The sequence below is a fragment of the Erpetoichthys calabaricus genome, chromosome 11 (assembly GCF_900747795.2).
Source record: "Erpetoichthys calabaricus chromosome 11, fErpCal1.3, whole genome shotgun sequence".
NCBI lineage: Eukaryota > Metazoa > Chordata > Cladistia > Polypteriformes > Polypteridae > Erpetoichthys > Erpetoichthys calabaricus.
In genome coordinates this window covers 124,376,902-124,393,051 of record NC_041404.2, presented here as the reverse complement: position 1 = coordinate 124,393,051, position 16,150 = coordinate 124,376,902, and the positions used below count along the sequence as shown (strand labels likewise).

At 35.4% G+C, this 16,150-nt stretch overlaps 1 protein-coding gene across 2 annotated transcripts in view; it reads left to right on the top strand.

Annotated features, from left to right (window-relative positions):
* The window catches only part of wdr90 (WD repeat domain 90), a 72,210-nt gene that overhangs the window by 5,200 nt on the left and 50,860 nt on the right, over positions 1–16,150 (top strand). For both annotated transcript variants that reach the window (XM_051934024.1, XM_051934023.1), the window contains exons 5-15: positions 551–721; positions 4,967–5,090; positions 5,306–5,373; positions 5,463–5,572; positions 6,043–6,291; positions 6,389–6,451; positions 9,601–9,669; positions 12,313–12,423; positions 13,682–13,827; positions 15,519–15,576; positions 15,941–16,059. In XM_051934024.1, coding sequence (XP_051789984.1) covers positions 551–721; positions 4,967–5,090; positions 5,306–5,373; positions 5,463–5,572; positions 6,043–6,291; positions 6,389–6,451; positions 9,601–9,669; positions 12,313–12,423; positions 13,682–13,827; positions 15,519–15,576; positions 15,941–16,059 — 1,288 coding nt within the window. The remainder of the gene's footprint in view (positions 1–550; positions 722–4,966; positions 5,091–5,305; positions 5,374–5,462; positions 5,573–6,042; positions 6,292–6,388; positions 6,452–9,600; positions 9,670–12,312; positions 12,424–13,681; positions 13,828–15,518; positions 15,577–15,940; positions 16,060–16,150) is intronic.

Below are 16,150 nucleotides of genomic sequence, written 5' to 3'. Positions count from 1 at the left end.
TTGGCACCCTGCCCAGGATTGGTTCCCTGCCTTGTGCCCTGTGTTGGCTGGGATTGGCTCCAGTAGACCCCCGTGACCCTGTGTTCGGATTCAGCGGGTTGGAAAATGGATGGATGGATGGATGTTTGACTTTCAGTAATTTGATGTTACTGTTTCGATAAATATAGTCAAACATGTAAGTACATATCTAAAGTATTAAAACACATTTCACTAGATAGCAAACAATTCATAATAACCTTCAGAAAATCCTGTAGCATCTCCTCCGGTAGCACAATTTCATTGATATTCTGTGGCCTATTGTCTACTAATAGTGCTTGGAGAGCTTTCCAATTTTCTATCAATCTAAAAATGTTTTATGTAATTTGTCAGCCTGCACTTGTCTGTTTACCATCTGACATTTAGCACATTTATAACTTTAGTTTCCTTGTATGTATACTTTTAATTAAAAAAATATATGTACCTTAAATGCTTATATAATGTGGCTATTCCTAACCTGCTGCTTGTAGCATTCTAAATGTGTAATTTATTTGAACGAGTTTTATTTTCACAGATCTGGTTGGGCCTGCACCAAGTGGGGTACGGTGGACCTGTCTAATGATGGATTTGCGCTACACACTGTCTATCTACCTGAATCGCCATTATAGCCACCTAAAGAGTATCAAGTTCTGTTCCAGTTTGCTGGTAAAAAATGCTTTTACCAGTGACTTGGTCTGTGATCCAGGTAAAATAAAGCAGCTTCTATTTTTGCCATATTTGACCTTCTAAGTAATACAGTGCTATAACATAATCCGTAACAGATTGATTTGTTTATACATATTGCATATTTTATACCTTTTAGTAGGCATGTTTATGAACTATAATTTTTAAGGTGTTCCTTAGTTATCCTTTAGAAGATTCTCTTTTTTACCTCTGTTCTTTGAAAAATACTCTTTATTGCTTTAGAACTCTTTTGTTACATTTGCTTAAAAAATGTCTCACACTTCCTTATCTCCGTTATCACTGCAGTTCTTAGTCTTAAGAATAAGTTAGGCTGAGTCAGACATATTGATGTTACTTGTCCTGTTTACTTACAGTTGACATTTTTCAAAACAGTAGCTATAACTTCACATATTTTACCATAACATTGTTTCTTGTATGTTTTTGAGATAAATAATTAACATTTTTTGAAACATTTTAATAGCCACAAGTCAGCTTTTGCCCATATATTGACACTGCAGTCAGTATTTCTTCAATTCCAATTTGTACATCTTAAAGTTCAATTTAGTGGTTCAGGGAGTGAGCATTTTCCATATTAAGCAAAATACATTCCAATCAAATGCATAAATGACATGTTTATAAGGCCTAGCAGTCAAGAATGTGAACTTGCCAGCATACCTTTTTGCCATTTTTGTAAGCATCTACTAAATTAAATTCTGCTAGGTGTATGCATTTGTCACTAAGCCCTTTTGTTAGCATGAATTTGTCTACTCTCTTTTGCCAGACATGCTTTTGTCAGTGTGCTGCTCAGCCTTTCTACTTGTTTGCTCTCTTTCTGGATTTAAATCTGTACGTACCCTATCAACTGTTAACTGTCTTGTTGCTGTCATTCTAAGTTCTTTGAGTTGTGCTCTAAGTTGACTTGTATAAACTACAGTTTAGACAGGTCTCTTCTGATCAAAATTCCTGCATCCGAGCTGCCTTTAACCGATTTAAAGAAATGCAAAATATGAAGTTCATTCTTCTTTTTGTTTTATTTTTAGTCAGTACTGCTTGCAGAGAATCTGAAAGTTAACTTGGCATGAAGTATATATTCATCTTCAGTTGTCACTCTCTGTAATCTCCTTAGACACTATGGATTAAAGCAGATGTCATGCCATCTAGCTGAAAGGAAGAATGGCTCCATAGAGTAGTTCTCATTTGAACATGAACTGACCACTCTGGTTCCCCAAACAGAAGGCTATCCATTGTATTGATGACAATAGTAGCTATCAAACCTAAAATGCTAAGGAGTTGGGGAGTTCTTGAAAATGATATATACAGTGCATCCAGAAAGTATTCACAGCGTATCACTTTTTCCACATTTTTGTTATGTTGCAGCCTTATTCCAAAATGGATTAAATTCATTTTTTTCCTCAGAATTCTACACACAACACCCCATAATGACAACATGAAAAAAGTTTACTTGAGGTTTTTGCAAATTTATTAAAAATAAAAAAACTGAGAAATCACATGTACATAAGTATTCACAGCCTTTGCTCAATACTTTGTCTATGCACCTTTGGCAGCAATTACAGCCACAACTCTTGTTGAATATGATGCCACAAGCTTGGCACACCTATCCTTGGCCAGTTTCGCCCATTCCTCTTTGCAGCACCTCTCAAGCTCCATCAGGTTGGATGGGAAACGTCGGTGCATAGCCATTTTAAGATCTCTCCAGAGATGTTCAATTGGATTCAAGTCTGGGCTCTGGCTGGGCCACTCAAGGACATTCACAGAGTTGTCCTGAAGCCACTCCTTTGATATCTTGGCTGTGTGCTTAGGGTCGTTGTCCTGCTGAAAGATGAACCGTTGCCTCAGTCTGAGGTCAAGAGTGCTCTGGAGCAGGTTTTCATCCAGGATATGTCTGTACATTACTGCAGTCATCTTTCCCTTTATCCGGACTAGTCTCCCCGTCCCTGCCGCTGAAAAACATCCCCACAGCATGATGCTGCCACCACCATGCTTCACTGTAGGGATGGTATTGGCCTGGTGATGAGCGCTGCCTGGTTTCCTCCAAACGTGACACCTGGCATTCACATGAAAGAGTTCAATCTTTGTCTCATCAGACCAGAGAATTTTCTTTCTCATGGTCTGAGAGTTCTTCAGGTGCCTTTTGGCAAACTCCAGGCGGGCTGCCATGTACCTTTTACTAAGGAGTGGCTTCCGTCTGGACACTCGACCATACAGGCCTGATTGGTGGATTGCTGCAGAGATGGTTGTCCTTCTGGAAGGTTCTCCTCTCTCCACAGAGGACCTCTGGAGCTCTGACAGAGTGACCATCGGGTTCTTGGTCACCTCCCTGACTAAGGCCCTTCTCCGTTGATCGCTCAGTTTAGATGGCGAGCCAGCTCTAGGAAGAGTCCTGGTGGTTTCGAACTTCTTCCACTTATGGATGATGGAGGCCACTGTGCTCATTGGGACCTTCAAAGCAGCAGAAATTTTTCTGTAACTTTTCCCAGATTTGTGCCTCGAGACAATCCTGTCTCGGAGGTCTACAGACAATTCCTTTGACTTCATGCTTGGTTTGTGCTCTGACATGAACTGTCAACTGTGGGACCTTATATAGACAGGTGTGTGCCTTTCCAAATCATGTCCAATCAACTGAATTTACCACAGGTGGACTCCAATTAAGCTGCAGAAACATCTCAAGGATGATCAGGGGAAACGGGATGCACCTGAGCTAAATTTTGAGCTTCATGGCAAAGGCTGTGAATACTTATGTACATGTGCTTTCTCAATTTTTTTATTTTTAATAAGTTTGCAAAAAACTCAAGTAAACTTTTTTCACATTGTCATTATGGGGTGTTGTGTGTAGAATTCTGAGGGAAAAAAATGAATTTAATCCATTTTGGAATAAGGCTGTAACGTAACAAAATGTGGAAAAAGTGATGCGCTGTGAATACTTTCCAGATGCACTGTAAATACTATTTGACGATCTAAAAAAATTCTGAAATTTTACATGGTGGTGTACGCAGCTTCATTACACTGATTTGAGAAATTAATAGTTTTAAATTCAATTTTGAATATTTACTCTGTGATACGTATTTTTATATATTAGAAATTTGAGTACAAGTATGACAGCCATATTCCCTTCTTGGTCTCCGTCCCATTGGGTATCTCTGCAACAGCTGCTCCTCATATAACCCTTGTGGTCGAACAATGAACTTCAGAGCTGTAAGAAGTCGGGCAGTGGAGGTTCTTAGTGTATCAAAAGAAAACTCTTTCCAGGAGGTGTCTTGTGTCTTAAAAGAAATAAGTAATCACATGGCAGCAACAACTTGTTTCAAGCAGTTTTTCAGAATTCATAGAAGTTTTTGTCCCTTATGACACATATTCATCTGTGTTCAATGAGATTATGCTAGAGTGTGCTTGCTTGGAAGTGGAACTGAAGCAGTATTCTGTATTTTACTTTTTACAGGCAATATTGGTGCTTCAATTTCCAACCAAGATAATGATTGACAGGTCTATTGAGTGTAGATTAGTATGATTTTTAAACACAGGAACACATAAAAAGTCATGTTGGTGGTGTCATTACATCTGTGTAATATCGGTGAGAAGGTCCACTTGTGGCAAGTTGTGGGATGCACAGAATCACTAATGAATCAAGAGAAATGGAAATCTGTATTTCTATAAGCACCATAAAAAAAGTAAATACATTTGGTAGTACAGTAATTGTCTGGATGTCAATTCACCATATGTTTTGAAATGGCCTATTTGAAGCTAGATGTGCATTCGGCTAAAGTGTATACAGAACACACTTGTTTTTTTTGTTGCTCCTCTACATCTTGGCTTTAATTTCCTGCACTAATATTTATAATTTCTTTTAAAATCTTCTGATTGTCATTTACATTTCTAGTTTTGAGAAAGTTAAGGTGATTTTGTTGAGAGTTGTAACACCTAAAAAGCTACTTATGGGAACAGCCAAATTTTCCTCAAAGACCAAGGGTGAAAGGCTGAAAGAGAAGACGGTGTGATATTACTGTTAGAGGAGGCACAGCACATGTACAGTATCTGTTCTGCTAGGCACTGTGATCTTTGGAGTACATCACACTTTTCAATATTCAAAGTGGTTAATTTTACTTCATATAAAAATATGTATGTAATAAATGATTTTTGCAGATTAGTCTTCAATAACATGATTTCAATGAAAAGCACATTGTTTTCTTCAGGAGCTTTATAGCTAATACATTGTAAATGTTATTGAGTTAATTTTTTTTTTTTTTTTAAGGTCTGACATTTGCTGATGCAAAGCAAACTGGTTTAACTTTGCAAGGCTTTGGTCCAATGCCGAGAGAAATGTGTTTCCCAGTGCACAGTGGTGAGAACTGGCATGACCTCTATGACTATATCAGGCATGTATAATTCTTTATTTTGCTCTGAATTTGGTGCAGTAGTTCCTTCACTATGATATTCTTGGCTTTTCAATTTTTGAGTTTGTTTTTTAAATTTTATTTTTGTAATGGACTATGCATTTCTGTTATTCATAAAAGCCTGCTCATTTTCTTTTTTGTTCTTGTATTTTTCCAAGTACCTATTATAGTCATTTATCAATAGCATTTTCTTTCAGATTTCCTTCTGATGGAAGCAAGATGCCTTTTGACTCAATTCAGAAAGGGCAGGCAAACCCAGTAACAGGTATACATTTTTGACTTGTTTGGTTTCAGTATGATTTCAATAGCAATGGAATTTTTACGCTTTTTTTCTTTATTGTTTTTAAACTTTAGCTCATCTACCAAATGTAAACTTGCGTCGACAGCAGACACGCACTGTAAATATCAGTAAACCAATCAAGGACAGAGTCTCCTTAATTCAGCAGATTGTCAGCCCTAAAATGGTATGAAAGTAAAATTTGTATAATATATAAACTTTTAATTTAAAATTTTGACACTGTATTTTAAAGTTTATTTTAGGCAACTGTTTTCTGTTGTATTTTTTATTATTACTGCTTTTAAATATTACTTTTTAATCTTAAATTAAATACAAAAGGTAACAATTTGCAAGTGATGGTAGGTGCTTTAGCCTCACAAGGTCAGTAGGGCACCGAAGTGCACATTTTATGCTCAGCTTCCTGTTTTTTTTATCTTGAATGCAATTTGCTTAACATTCAGATTACTTTCTTACTAATTTTTCAACTTTGAGCTATAAATGAAGAAGATATTGGCAGTATTGTCATGTACATATTTGTAAACAGAAAAATTAGTGAAAAAACTGAATTGTAATATTAATGTCATAAAAGCACTAAAGTAACGCCTATATTCATAACAACATTCTTAGTAGTGTATCTAAAATGCCTCAATCCAACAGCTTCCTCGTCATTGCCCTCCTTTGTTAACTACTAGTCTTCCTGAACTATGTCTCACGAATGGGGTGTCACAGGGCATGTTACTGACTGACACTAAGAGAGAAGATGAACTTCAAAATGAAGAAGGTGCGGCATCTGAAATATCAAGTCCTGGCATTGAAATTATTAGTGGTGGAGATCATTCTGTTCATGTATTTGCACAGAAAGATAATGACATCACTATTCACAGGCATGACAGTGAAGCAGAGGAGGTAAGGCATCTTTAAAATAATTTTTTTGTGAAAATAATACATGAACCTGAAAAAAAGCAAAGTAGTAACTTTTATGTGAAATTATTATCTTTTTCAGACCATGGCCACAAAAATAACGGGACCAGTGTCGCTCTCTGCTAAAAAAGTGCATGAACTTACAGTAAGACCTCCCTTGATTTATTTATCATTGTTACTGTATAATATTGTGTGACAGCTGTATCTAGATATTTTTAAATCTGTAAAGTTTTACATGTGTTTAATGCTCTATTTCAGGGGTGGCCAACTCCAATCCTGGGGCCTCATGTATAACGCAGTGCGTAGAACTCACACTATAACATGGCGTAAGCACAAAAGCGGGAATGTGCGTACACACAGAAAAATCCAGATGCAGGAATATGTACGTACGCAAACTTTCACGTTCTTCCACTACATAAATCCCGATCCCGCCTTCTGTCCCGCCCCCAACTCCTCCCAGAATTACGCCTCTTTGAATATACAAATCAATATAAATAGCCTTCTGTGAAAAGACAATGGGAAAAGCACGGGGAAAAATATAAGAATTTCAGCGAATACCAAGTGGAGGCAAAGGAAAAACGTACTATTTGTTGGTTTAAACAGTGATATAAACAACAAAAGGAAGTTGATCAAGTGACAGAGTATCGGAGAAACTCGAAAGCTCAAGTTCACAAAGTCGCACAGTGCCCGAAATAAAAAAGAAATCACATATCAAAGTCGCCGTGAAAAGGCAAGTCGTAGCCCACCGTCTGAGTGTCATATGAGAGCTTATTAGGGTACAGACAAAAAAAATAGGCACACAGTGGGGAAAAAAGCACGAAATATCAACTTTAATCTCGAAATGTCCACTTTAATCAGTTTATTTTGCTATTAAAGTAGAACATTATAAACTTCATCTTAAAATCGTTTAATTTACTAGTTTCTCAAATCCCATTGTAACTAAAGTAGCACTTTAAATGCTTTGTTCTGTATTTGATCTTCTATGATGTGTGAATCACTACCTGCTTCTTAAATGGGCTTTCTCTTTCTCTGACAGGACAAATAATCCATTACACTCGTGATATTACAGCTCTCTGAATAATTAAAATACTGAGATGTATACGTGATATCTTTTTCATGATGATAGGAATGAAAGCATGTTATTAAACATGGGAACACGGTGGCGCAGTGCTTGTTCACGTCTCACGCAAGAGGCTTGCTGCGCCATGCGCGACCTTCGATGAAACAATTTATTACAGAAGTACTGTCTCTTTCAAATGTACTAACCTCTAATTCCTGTCCTTACTTTTCTTTCTCCAAATACCCAATCAGCTCTGTAATAAACGTGAAGCCATCTGTAAGCTTAGAACGCCGATTCTTCAAAACTTTTAAGGAACATTGACATATCTTCATAGTACTTGTTTAATTATTCTATCCGTCTATCCTTCCAGTGTCGCGTCAGCACGTGCAAGAATACAACGCAATGCAGGAACAATCCCTGAACTAGCTAGCGCTGCGGCACTATGTCCTCACATGTTTAATTATTAACAATAAAGATTATTTAAATGAAGTCAAAGTTTTATCTGCATAATCAACATATTTTGCTGCATTTCATCTTAAAAATGATATCGTCATCATATGTAAATGCACGCTTTATAAAGTGGCGCAGGTTGTGCAATATTATAACTGTAGTGCAAGTTTACAATGAGGTAATTATACTTATAAGTACAAAGAGTTCTACAAGGAGCACTTGATAGACTGATTGAGTGCGTTTAGAGTTCTTGGGATGAAACGTTTTCTAAACCGCGAAGTCCGTACAGGGAAGTCTGAAACGTTTTTGCCGTGGCTCAGGCAGCATCTGCTTCATGCTATGTACCGATAATTCTCTATCCAATCAGCTGCTGCTGTGATTCCCCACTCAGATACAGTGATATAAATACTCCGAGTGGTGCAGTGAGAGTAATATGGAAAAAGATGATCTGTTGTGGCAACCCTTAACGGGAGCAGCTGAAAGAAGAAGATGCATTGAGAGTAACGACGCTAGTATTTGGAATACTGTGGCTATTCCCTAGACCATTATATTGCTGCAGGTTAATTACAATCGGATGCATTACACTAATAAACAATATGCAGTTAGTTTCAGTGTATTTATAAAGCCGTGTCAGGAATGTGGATCTAAGAAAGATAGTGTAACCACACAGGAACAGTAGCACTGCTTTGACGCTGGGTGCCGCCAGTCTGGAAACTGAGTGGAGAAATTGCGTACGCCAGGGTATGAGGTACCGTGGAAATGTGCGTGGCTTTACGCCAAGTTTAGGTTTTATACATCGCGATTTGAGCGTGGAAACGTTCGTATGCAACATTTCTGTGCGTACGCACCGTTTATACATGAGGCTCCTGGAGAGCCACTGTGGCTACAGGTTTTTATTTTAACCATTTTTTAATTAGTGACTAGTTTTTGCTACTAATTAACTTAATTTATTTTCTATTTAAGACTCAAATGGGCTGAGCAACATCGGTCCTGGAGGGTCACAATGGCTTCAGGTTTTTGTCCAACCTAAGTGCTTCATGAGAAATCATTTATTGCTGATGAAGCACTTACTGCTCAAATGACATTTTTCTACTTAATTTTGGTTGGTGATTTTGAACCCTTAATTATTTTAGTCTTGAGCAGTTAAAACAATGGATACAGCTGTTTCTTATTAGCAATTAGATGAAAATGACAAAGGAACTAGCAATTCTTCATCTAGCTTATCTCCATTTCCATCCATGTGTATTCATCATTCACTATTTGCATTAATTAAGTACTCAGAAGGAAACTGAAGTGAAAATTACTCATCTGTTTTAGGCTTCAAATCACTTGAAAGATACATGTATCATTAGAAAATAAAAAAATCTGTGATTTAAAAATGAACTGACGTGGTAAATTTGAAACACTAACAAGCGATGAAATTAAATAAGTAAGGTCTGTTTTTGGTAAGGATTGGCTTCTAATTAAGCATCTGGGCTGGAACAAAAATCTGCAACCACTGTGGCTTTCCAGGATTAGAGATGGCCACAATTTCTCTTTGTGTTATATTTATTTAAATATTGTCATTTTATCTCAAATTTAAAAAGCTGTTCTTGCTGTTTCATTAAACATGTTTCTATTGGTTTCTAAATTAAAAGTAAAAATTGCAAGAATGGGTGGCAGCCTTCCTACTTTACTGATTTATTGATATAGTTTTAATTTCATCTGATTTTTTTTTTCTTCTGCAAATACCTTTTATCTTAAAAATTCTATAAATGTGACTTGGATTTTTTTTTTCATTTAAGAAATTGCTTCCTGACCCCATCTTAAAGCTAAATCGGATTATTGGCTTTGGAGGCTCTACAACCAAATCAGTAAGGTTTTGCCAATCAATTACTTTTCATTTTATAATTTCTTTTCACAATAACTGCAAAGAAACAGTACAAAATGTGCATATCATAGAGTAAATACAATAAAAGTCATATTGATTAGAAAGCAAAACAATAAATTATAAAGAAAACGTGTTTATTGTCATGACAATAAATGAATGAATGTCAATGATTGAAGAAGATCAGTGTAGAAAATGTAAGAATATTTTCTCTTTGGATTACAATAGGAAGAATGCTTCAGCCTTTCTTGTACCTTAGCAGAAGGATTTGGAAGAAGTAATTGTTAAATCAATGCATATTAGTCCTAGAATCTAGTAGTAGTGGTCATTTTAAAATAGCATAACAGTCAATAAAGATAGTGTGGCAAAATTGGTTTAGTAGAGTAGAGCATAGATCATTTTTGTTTTGGTCAAATATGTGTTAGGTTATAACTGTAATAACCAAATTGTCTTTGAACTAAGGAATTGGCATATTGGTGTACTTATTCTAAAAATCCCTTCCAGCCCAGCATTTTTTAATGCGTTTAAGCTATGTTGTTTTACCATTTCATTGCATTTCCATTTTTGGAGGGGTGTATAGGACGAGAGGTACAAGGACTTGAGGGTTGAGGCACCTCCGTGTTTAATAATGCACAAATGAAAATAAAATAAGCATAAATAAACTGTCTTTGCCATGATTCATAGCAGTGATATTTTTTTTCTTTCACTCACTATCCTAGCTCAGGTTCACTAGTGAATAGGGCTGGGTATCAGCACTGATGTCCTGATTCAATTTCATTCTGATTCACAGTTCCCTGATTCGATTCAACCTAATCTTGACCGAATTAACGTGCACTGATATATTTGAAGTAGTGGCTTTTTTTTTTTTTTTTTTTTTGAAATTACCTCACCATACATGGAGAATATTAATAAAATGTGACAGATTTCAGTAACAGTTTATTTGAAGGGTGTCTGCATAGTGACTTTGTAAGGTATACATAATCTTGGAATGACATTTAAGAAGCAATACTTGATTAGTTAAAAAAAAAAAAACATCCAAATCACAGCACTGCACTCATTCAGAATTAACAATAATTTAACTAACATATGTATCGCCACATTACATTTCACACATATTAAGGGGGGCTTTTTGTTTTAATAGAATGTAATGACACCTACTTTATAAAACATCTATATCATCTTATGAATATTATTACAAAATAATCAAATATTTCTTCTTAATTTATTCATCTGTTATGAATAAATGTAGACAACCTTCAACTAAACTGTTAACCTTATCTATTTCTCTCTTGGGCATTTAAAATAATCGTTGAATAAGTCAAATTAAAGATATAGTGGGAAGATTCATGTCTTTCTATAATTCTGCAAGTTACACATCTTCAGTTGTATCAGTTACGTTAATTAGTGCTGGAAATGTGTCCTCACAGTTCTCAGACAAAAATGAAGCATTTTAAAAAGAGGATCTAGACCTGATTCTTATTGAGAGCGGCATTGAATGAATGGAACATAAAAGAAAAAGAATCAGCCATTGTTACTGATAATGCTGCTATTATAGAGCTACTTCAAGTCAGCTGCTTCGAGCACACACTTTTGTATCGCAGGCTGCTCTGAAAATTCCAACAATTGCCACCTTCTTCTGATAAAAGCGGCTGTAGATTGTATTATTTTTTTGGGCATGAGGTGAATTAAACCGAAGCTTGGAGCTACCTGCCATCTCCAGTGTGGATTGCTTAGACTCTACTTGTTTGGGTGTTGATTGAGATTACATTTATGGGTGATGTTGGGATAAATGATTTCTCAAATTTGTTCTGTTACAACAATAATTAACCTCTGAGTTGCACAGCTTACATATGGATTTTTCTTTATCCAGTTGTTCTTTACCAAAGCACTGTTTGAATCAGTAGTAAGTCCACACATCTGATTTAAGTGTCTTAGAGGACACACCATTTTATGCCAAGAAGTAAAGTGCTTTTTCCGTAGAAATTAACAGGTGCATTAGCACCATCAGCTGGACTGGATGCCAAAAACAAACATAAACAAAAATCTACATATAGTAATTGAGCAGGATAGAGATTCACAAGATCAATCTAGAGACTTTAAGAATTGATATTGAATCATTAAAAAAAAAAAAAAAAAGATTAATCGGAAAAATCGATATTTTTACCCAGGCCTACCAGTGAACACCACAGATTGTATATGATGGATTTTTAAGTGGTATTCCCCAGATGAGCAGGGTCTCTGCATATGGGAGAAAGTGATGTCATATATCGCCTGACTTTACCTCTCAGAATTGCTTGAGAAATGAAAGGCCAAATAAGGATGGCAACAATGTCCCCTCTTGTCCCTGCCTGGAGTCGCTTACCTCTTAAAGACTATATGGGTGATCCCTAAGTGAATGAGCATGTCAAAGTATATTGAATAAAATGCTAAAATAATGCAAAATATACAACTATGATAAAGATTATTTCATAATTCTTTGAGTTCAGAATGTGACGACTGTGTGGACATTGTCACTTCATTTAGCTGATTAATATAAAGGAATGTTCTTGAAGCAAAAAATGAAAGCTCAGTAATGCTATGCTTTTTTGAATTGTAATACATTTTTTCATCCAGAGGCTTGCTCTTTTAGGCTTTATGGACAAAAACTGGGGTCTCTGTGGTTTATCCATGCCATGCTGTGATAACCTCAATGGATGTTGCCACTGGAAGGCAAAGGTTCTTTTTTGGCCACACAGACAAGGTAATCAGTTTTCTTATTTGTAATTAAGAAGTGTTTAAAGTAAGGTTACTTTAAATCTCTGAGAATATGTAAGAACAGGCACAGTTGTTTAGATCTTATAGCCTATTTCACAATTAAAACCTGGAAAAGTCCTGAATAAACCATCCAAGGAATTTTAGTACAATTTTCTTGTTTGCAGATGTGTGGATGACCCAGTAATTTCCTGGGTGGATAGCATTTGCACATTGCAGCACCAATTAGAGAGGTGAGGAACAGTAAAACGTGTGTACATGTTAAGTTTGTTTGTCTGGAACATTAGAAGAAGTGGTCAAGTGTTACATTTATTATTTAAATCCACTTTTCTAAAAAATACATTTGTACACAAAATACTCCACTTACAAAGATGCATTTAAGACATCATCAATACTGTGCCAAACTGCAGAGCCTAACAAATCTATAAATAAATCTTTACTTTGCACTGTCTGTTTAACCATTGATTTATTACTATATGAGTTGATGAGTATACTGCTTTCTTTACTGGTTGGAAAATAGAAGCTCTAAATAAGAGATCTCTTTTTTTACATCCAGTAGTAACCAACCTTAACGGCATCGTCCTTGGTTCTAATGGTGAATGTCTTTTTCATTTTAGTCCTTGGCTGTGAAGGACATTAGCTTTTTCATTTTTAGTGTTTGTCTAATTTCTAAACATTCTGAAATAGTTAACCTCTTGAAAAACCCACTTCAAATTTAAGCTAAAGATTATTCTTATGTGTACAGTGAAATTTTTACTTGCGTGTCTCTTTAGTACAGTTGACAATAATTCAATAAAAACAAAAGATACACACACATAAAATAGCATGTAAAATTTAATTATCTATCTAGATACATACAATTAATTACAGTACAGTACAGTATACAGGCAAAGAAAGGCAATTGATTCCTTTCGAACTACATGGATTTCTGCCTTAGTTATTTATAACAATATATTCTAATCTTCAGCTAAGTCTCAATAATAGATAAGCAAAGTCTTCTTAAGCTAATAATACTCGAACTACTGCAAACTTTTATGTAATTAATGCAGAAATCAAGTTAATTATGAAGAGGTTACAAAATTTGTCTTGCATCTTTATACACCAATAAAATGTATTTGTTTTTGAATGTTTATTTCACATTCTTGTTGTTGTTATTTTAGTTTTTTAAAGTAGAGATAGTTGTATTTCCGATAATTACACAGTCCAGTACCATTGTTTATTTTAATGTCCTCTTCCCTGTCATGCAGGTATCTGCTCTTTCTTTCAATGGAAATAGCACTTTACTTGCATCTGCTCAGACTGGTAATCACAGCATGGTGCGTATATGGAGTTACCCAAAAGGAGCATGCCTCACTATGTTCAAGACACATGCACATTCTGTCTGTTGTCTCAGGTATTGGAAATTCCTCACAAATTTTCTAATGTTATTTTTTTGAGGTTCAAGTCTATATTATTACACTTCTCTTTTGTCTTTGTAAACAATTCAAAGATGAACACATAATCTAGCTGAGTGGAAAATTCTAATAACAAAGGTGTTTTATCAGGTAATTGAAGAATAATTTACAGCATGAGTAAGATCTGATGTTTTTTTTCGTCTAAGATTCAAACTTAATTCTGAAGAAAAAATACTTTCTAATATGGGGCATGAACTTATATAATTTTACTTATCAATAAGAACAGCTGGGTAGTAAAGAAAAGTTGACTGAAGCTTTAATAGAGCATTTTTAAAATAATATTATATTACACCAGCCATATACATGAAACACACTCCCTGTATTTTCTATTCTCCTTTCAGTTATCTTCAGCCTAGTTTACTCTCAACACAAGGTGAAAGCTGAAGTAGTGTAAATATTCTGGGTCCACATTACTAAATATGTGCTTTCATGTTTGAAAAGGAGGTTGTTGCTACTTGTGAATGACTAAAGATTTACACTGCTGTTTATTTTTCATGGTTACTAATTCAGTGAACCACCAAACACCCACAATACACACATATTACACACATTTTCTAGTTGATGGACTTAGAAGATTTGTGTCTCCGTGGTGTGATTCTGCTTCTTTTTATTGATTTAGTAAGCTAGTGGTGCACCTAAGGAGTCCAAAACACTTTGATATATAGTTTGTACCTTTTCCTAAATGTTGTTTTTTTTTAAATCCTTTAATGTTTTACCTTCTTTAGAATGTGCCTTAGACTTTGTTTCAACATCTTTCCTTCAGTGTCTTTGTAAGTGATGTCTATTATGCAGTGGCCAATGATAAAACAAATATGTCTTTGTTTGGGATATTTATTTTACATATAAAATCATTTAACTACCAGAGTAAAGGGCTGTGAATTCTTAAAGTAAGCAGCATATTTTGGTCTTTGAGTTTAAGTTAACTGCTGACAAACAGCTCGTAGTCTTTAAAAATTTAAGACTGAAGATGTTTAGGTAATCCAGCAATTTTTGAGTGCTTTTGCAAAAAAATACAAAACGAGAAAGATGAGTAAAGTGAGAGTATTATTGCGCAGTGAGGATCTCCCAATCTGATTCTCTTAAGACAATATTTTCTAACTGCTGCTGGTCCATAGAAACATTTTGTCAGTTCGCAAGAATCGGGCAAGGCATGTATTTCATGCATTCATTCCCAAAGCAGTCAAAGCATATTGCTGGTCCGTGGCATTCTCCACTGTTAAAAAAATCAGAATGTTTGAAACTTCAATTGGAAGTGCTCATCTAACTCCAGAGCCGGGTCAACTCCTCACCCCCCTCATCTCAGATCAGGTTTTAATGGATCAAAACTCTACTTCCATAGGCTTGTTTTCTTACATGAATGCTGACATTTGAGCAATAACTCTCGCAAGGTGTCACCCAACGTTTGTCTCTGCATCAGCAGTTACATGTAGCAACCCACACTAATGACATATTTTTTTGATCCAGAGCATTTGAAGCCTTACAGTTTCTATGAAGACACACATTCAAACTAGGTTACCTAGCTTCATGTTTAACATGTTATGTAATAATGTGTTAAAGTATTATAGTGTTGTGCTCCCCAGTCCTCATGTATGCTGTAAAGTAGATGTTTGGTTTGTTGTATTTTTTTCAGTTTTTCTTACAATGGTGGTGTCCTTTGTGGAGTGGGAAAGGATAACCATGGCAAAAATGTAAGTTGGATGCATGAAACCTGGTCTCACTATTAGTTTTACTCTACATTAATATCTGATGAATATGTTGTGTTTTGTTAATCTACAAAAGTGTACTTCCTATTAACATTTGTACAGTATACTGTATTATACAATGTACTTGTGTTTCAGAAAGGGTTTTCTCTTAATTATGACATCCGAGATGACTCTGATGGTGTCAATTTATTCTTATTGGGTGATGTGAAGTCAAGTATATGGAGAGAAAAAAGAATTTTCTAATTTGTGTTGTTATTTATTCAAACGTAACATTTGAACTGTGCAGAATTTTGGAAAAGGACATTGTATCCTTACATATTTGATTCAGTTTGTTTAAATTTATTTCTAGATGGTTGTTTTATGGAACACATCAAAAGTGAATAAAGGTGGAGAAGTTGTGATGATTGCCAAAGCACATACTGACGTGGATATACAGACTATGAAAATAGCTTTCTTTGATGACACAAGGTATTAAAAACACTCTTGAGTTCGCGCACTAAAATCTCCAAACAGCCATGAGGTAGTAAGCATTGAAACTATGGGAAACATTTAATCTTTT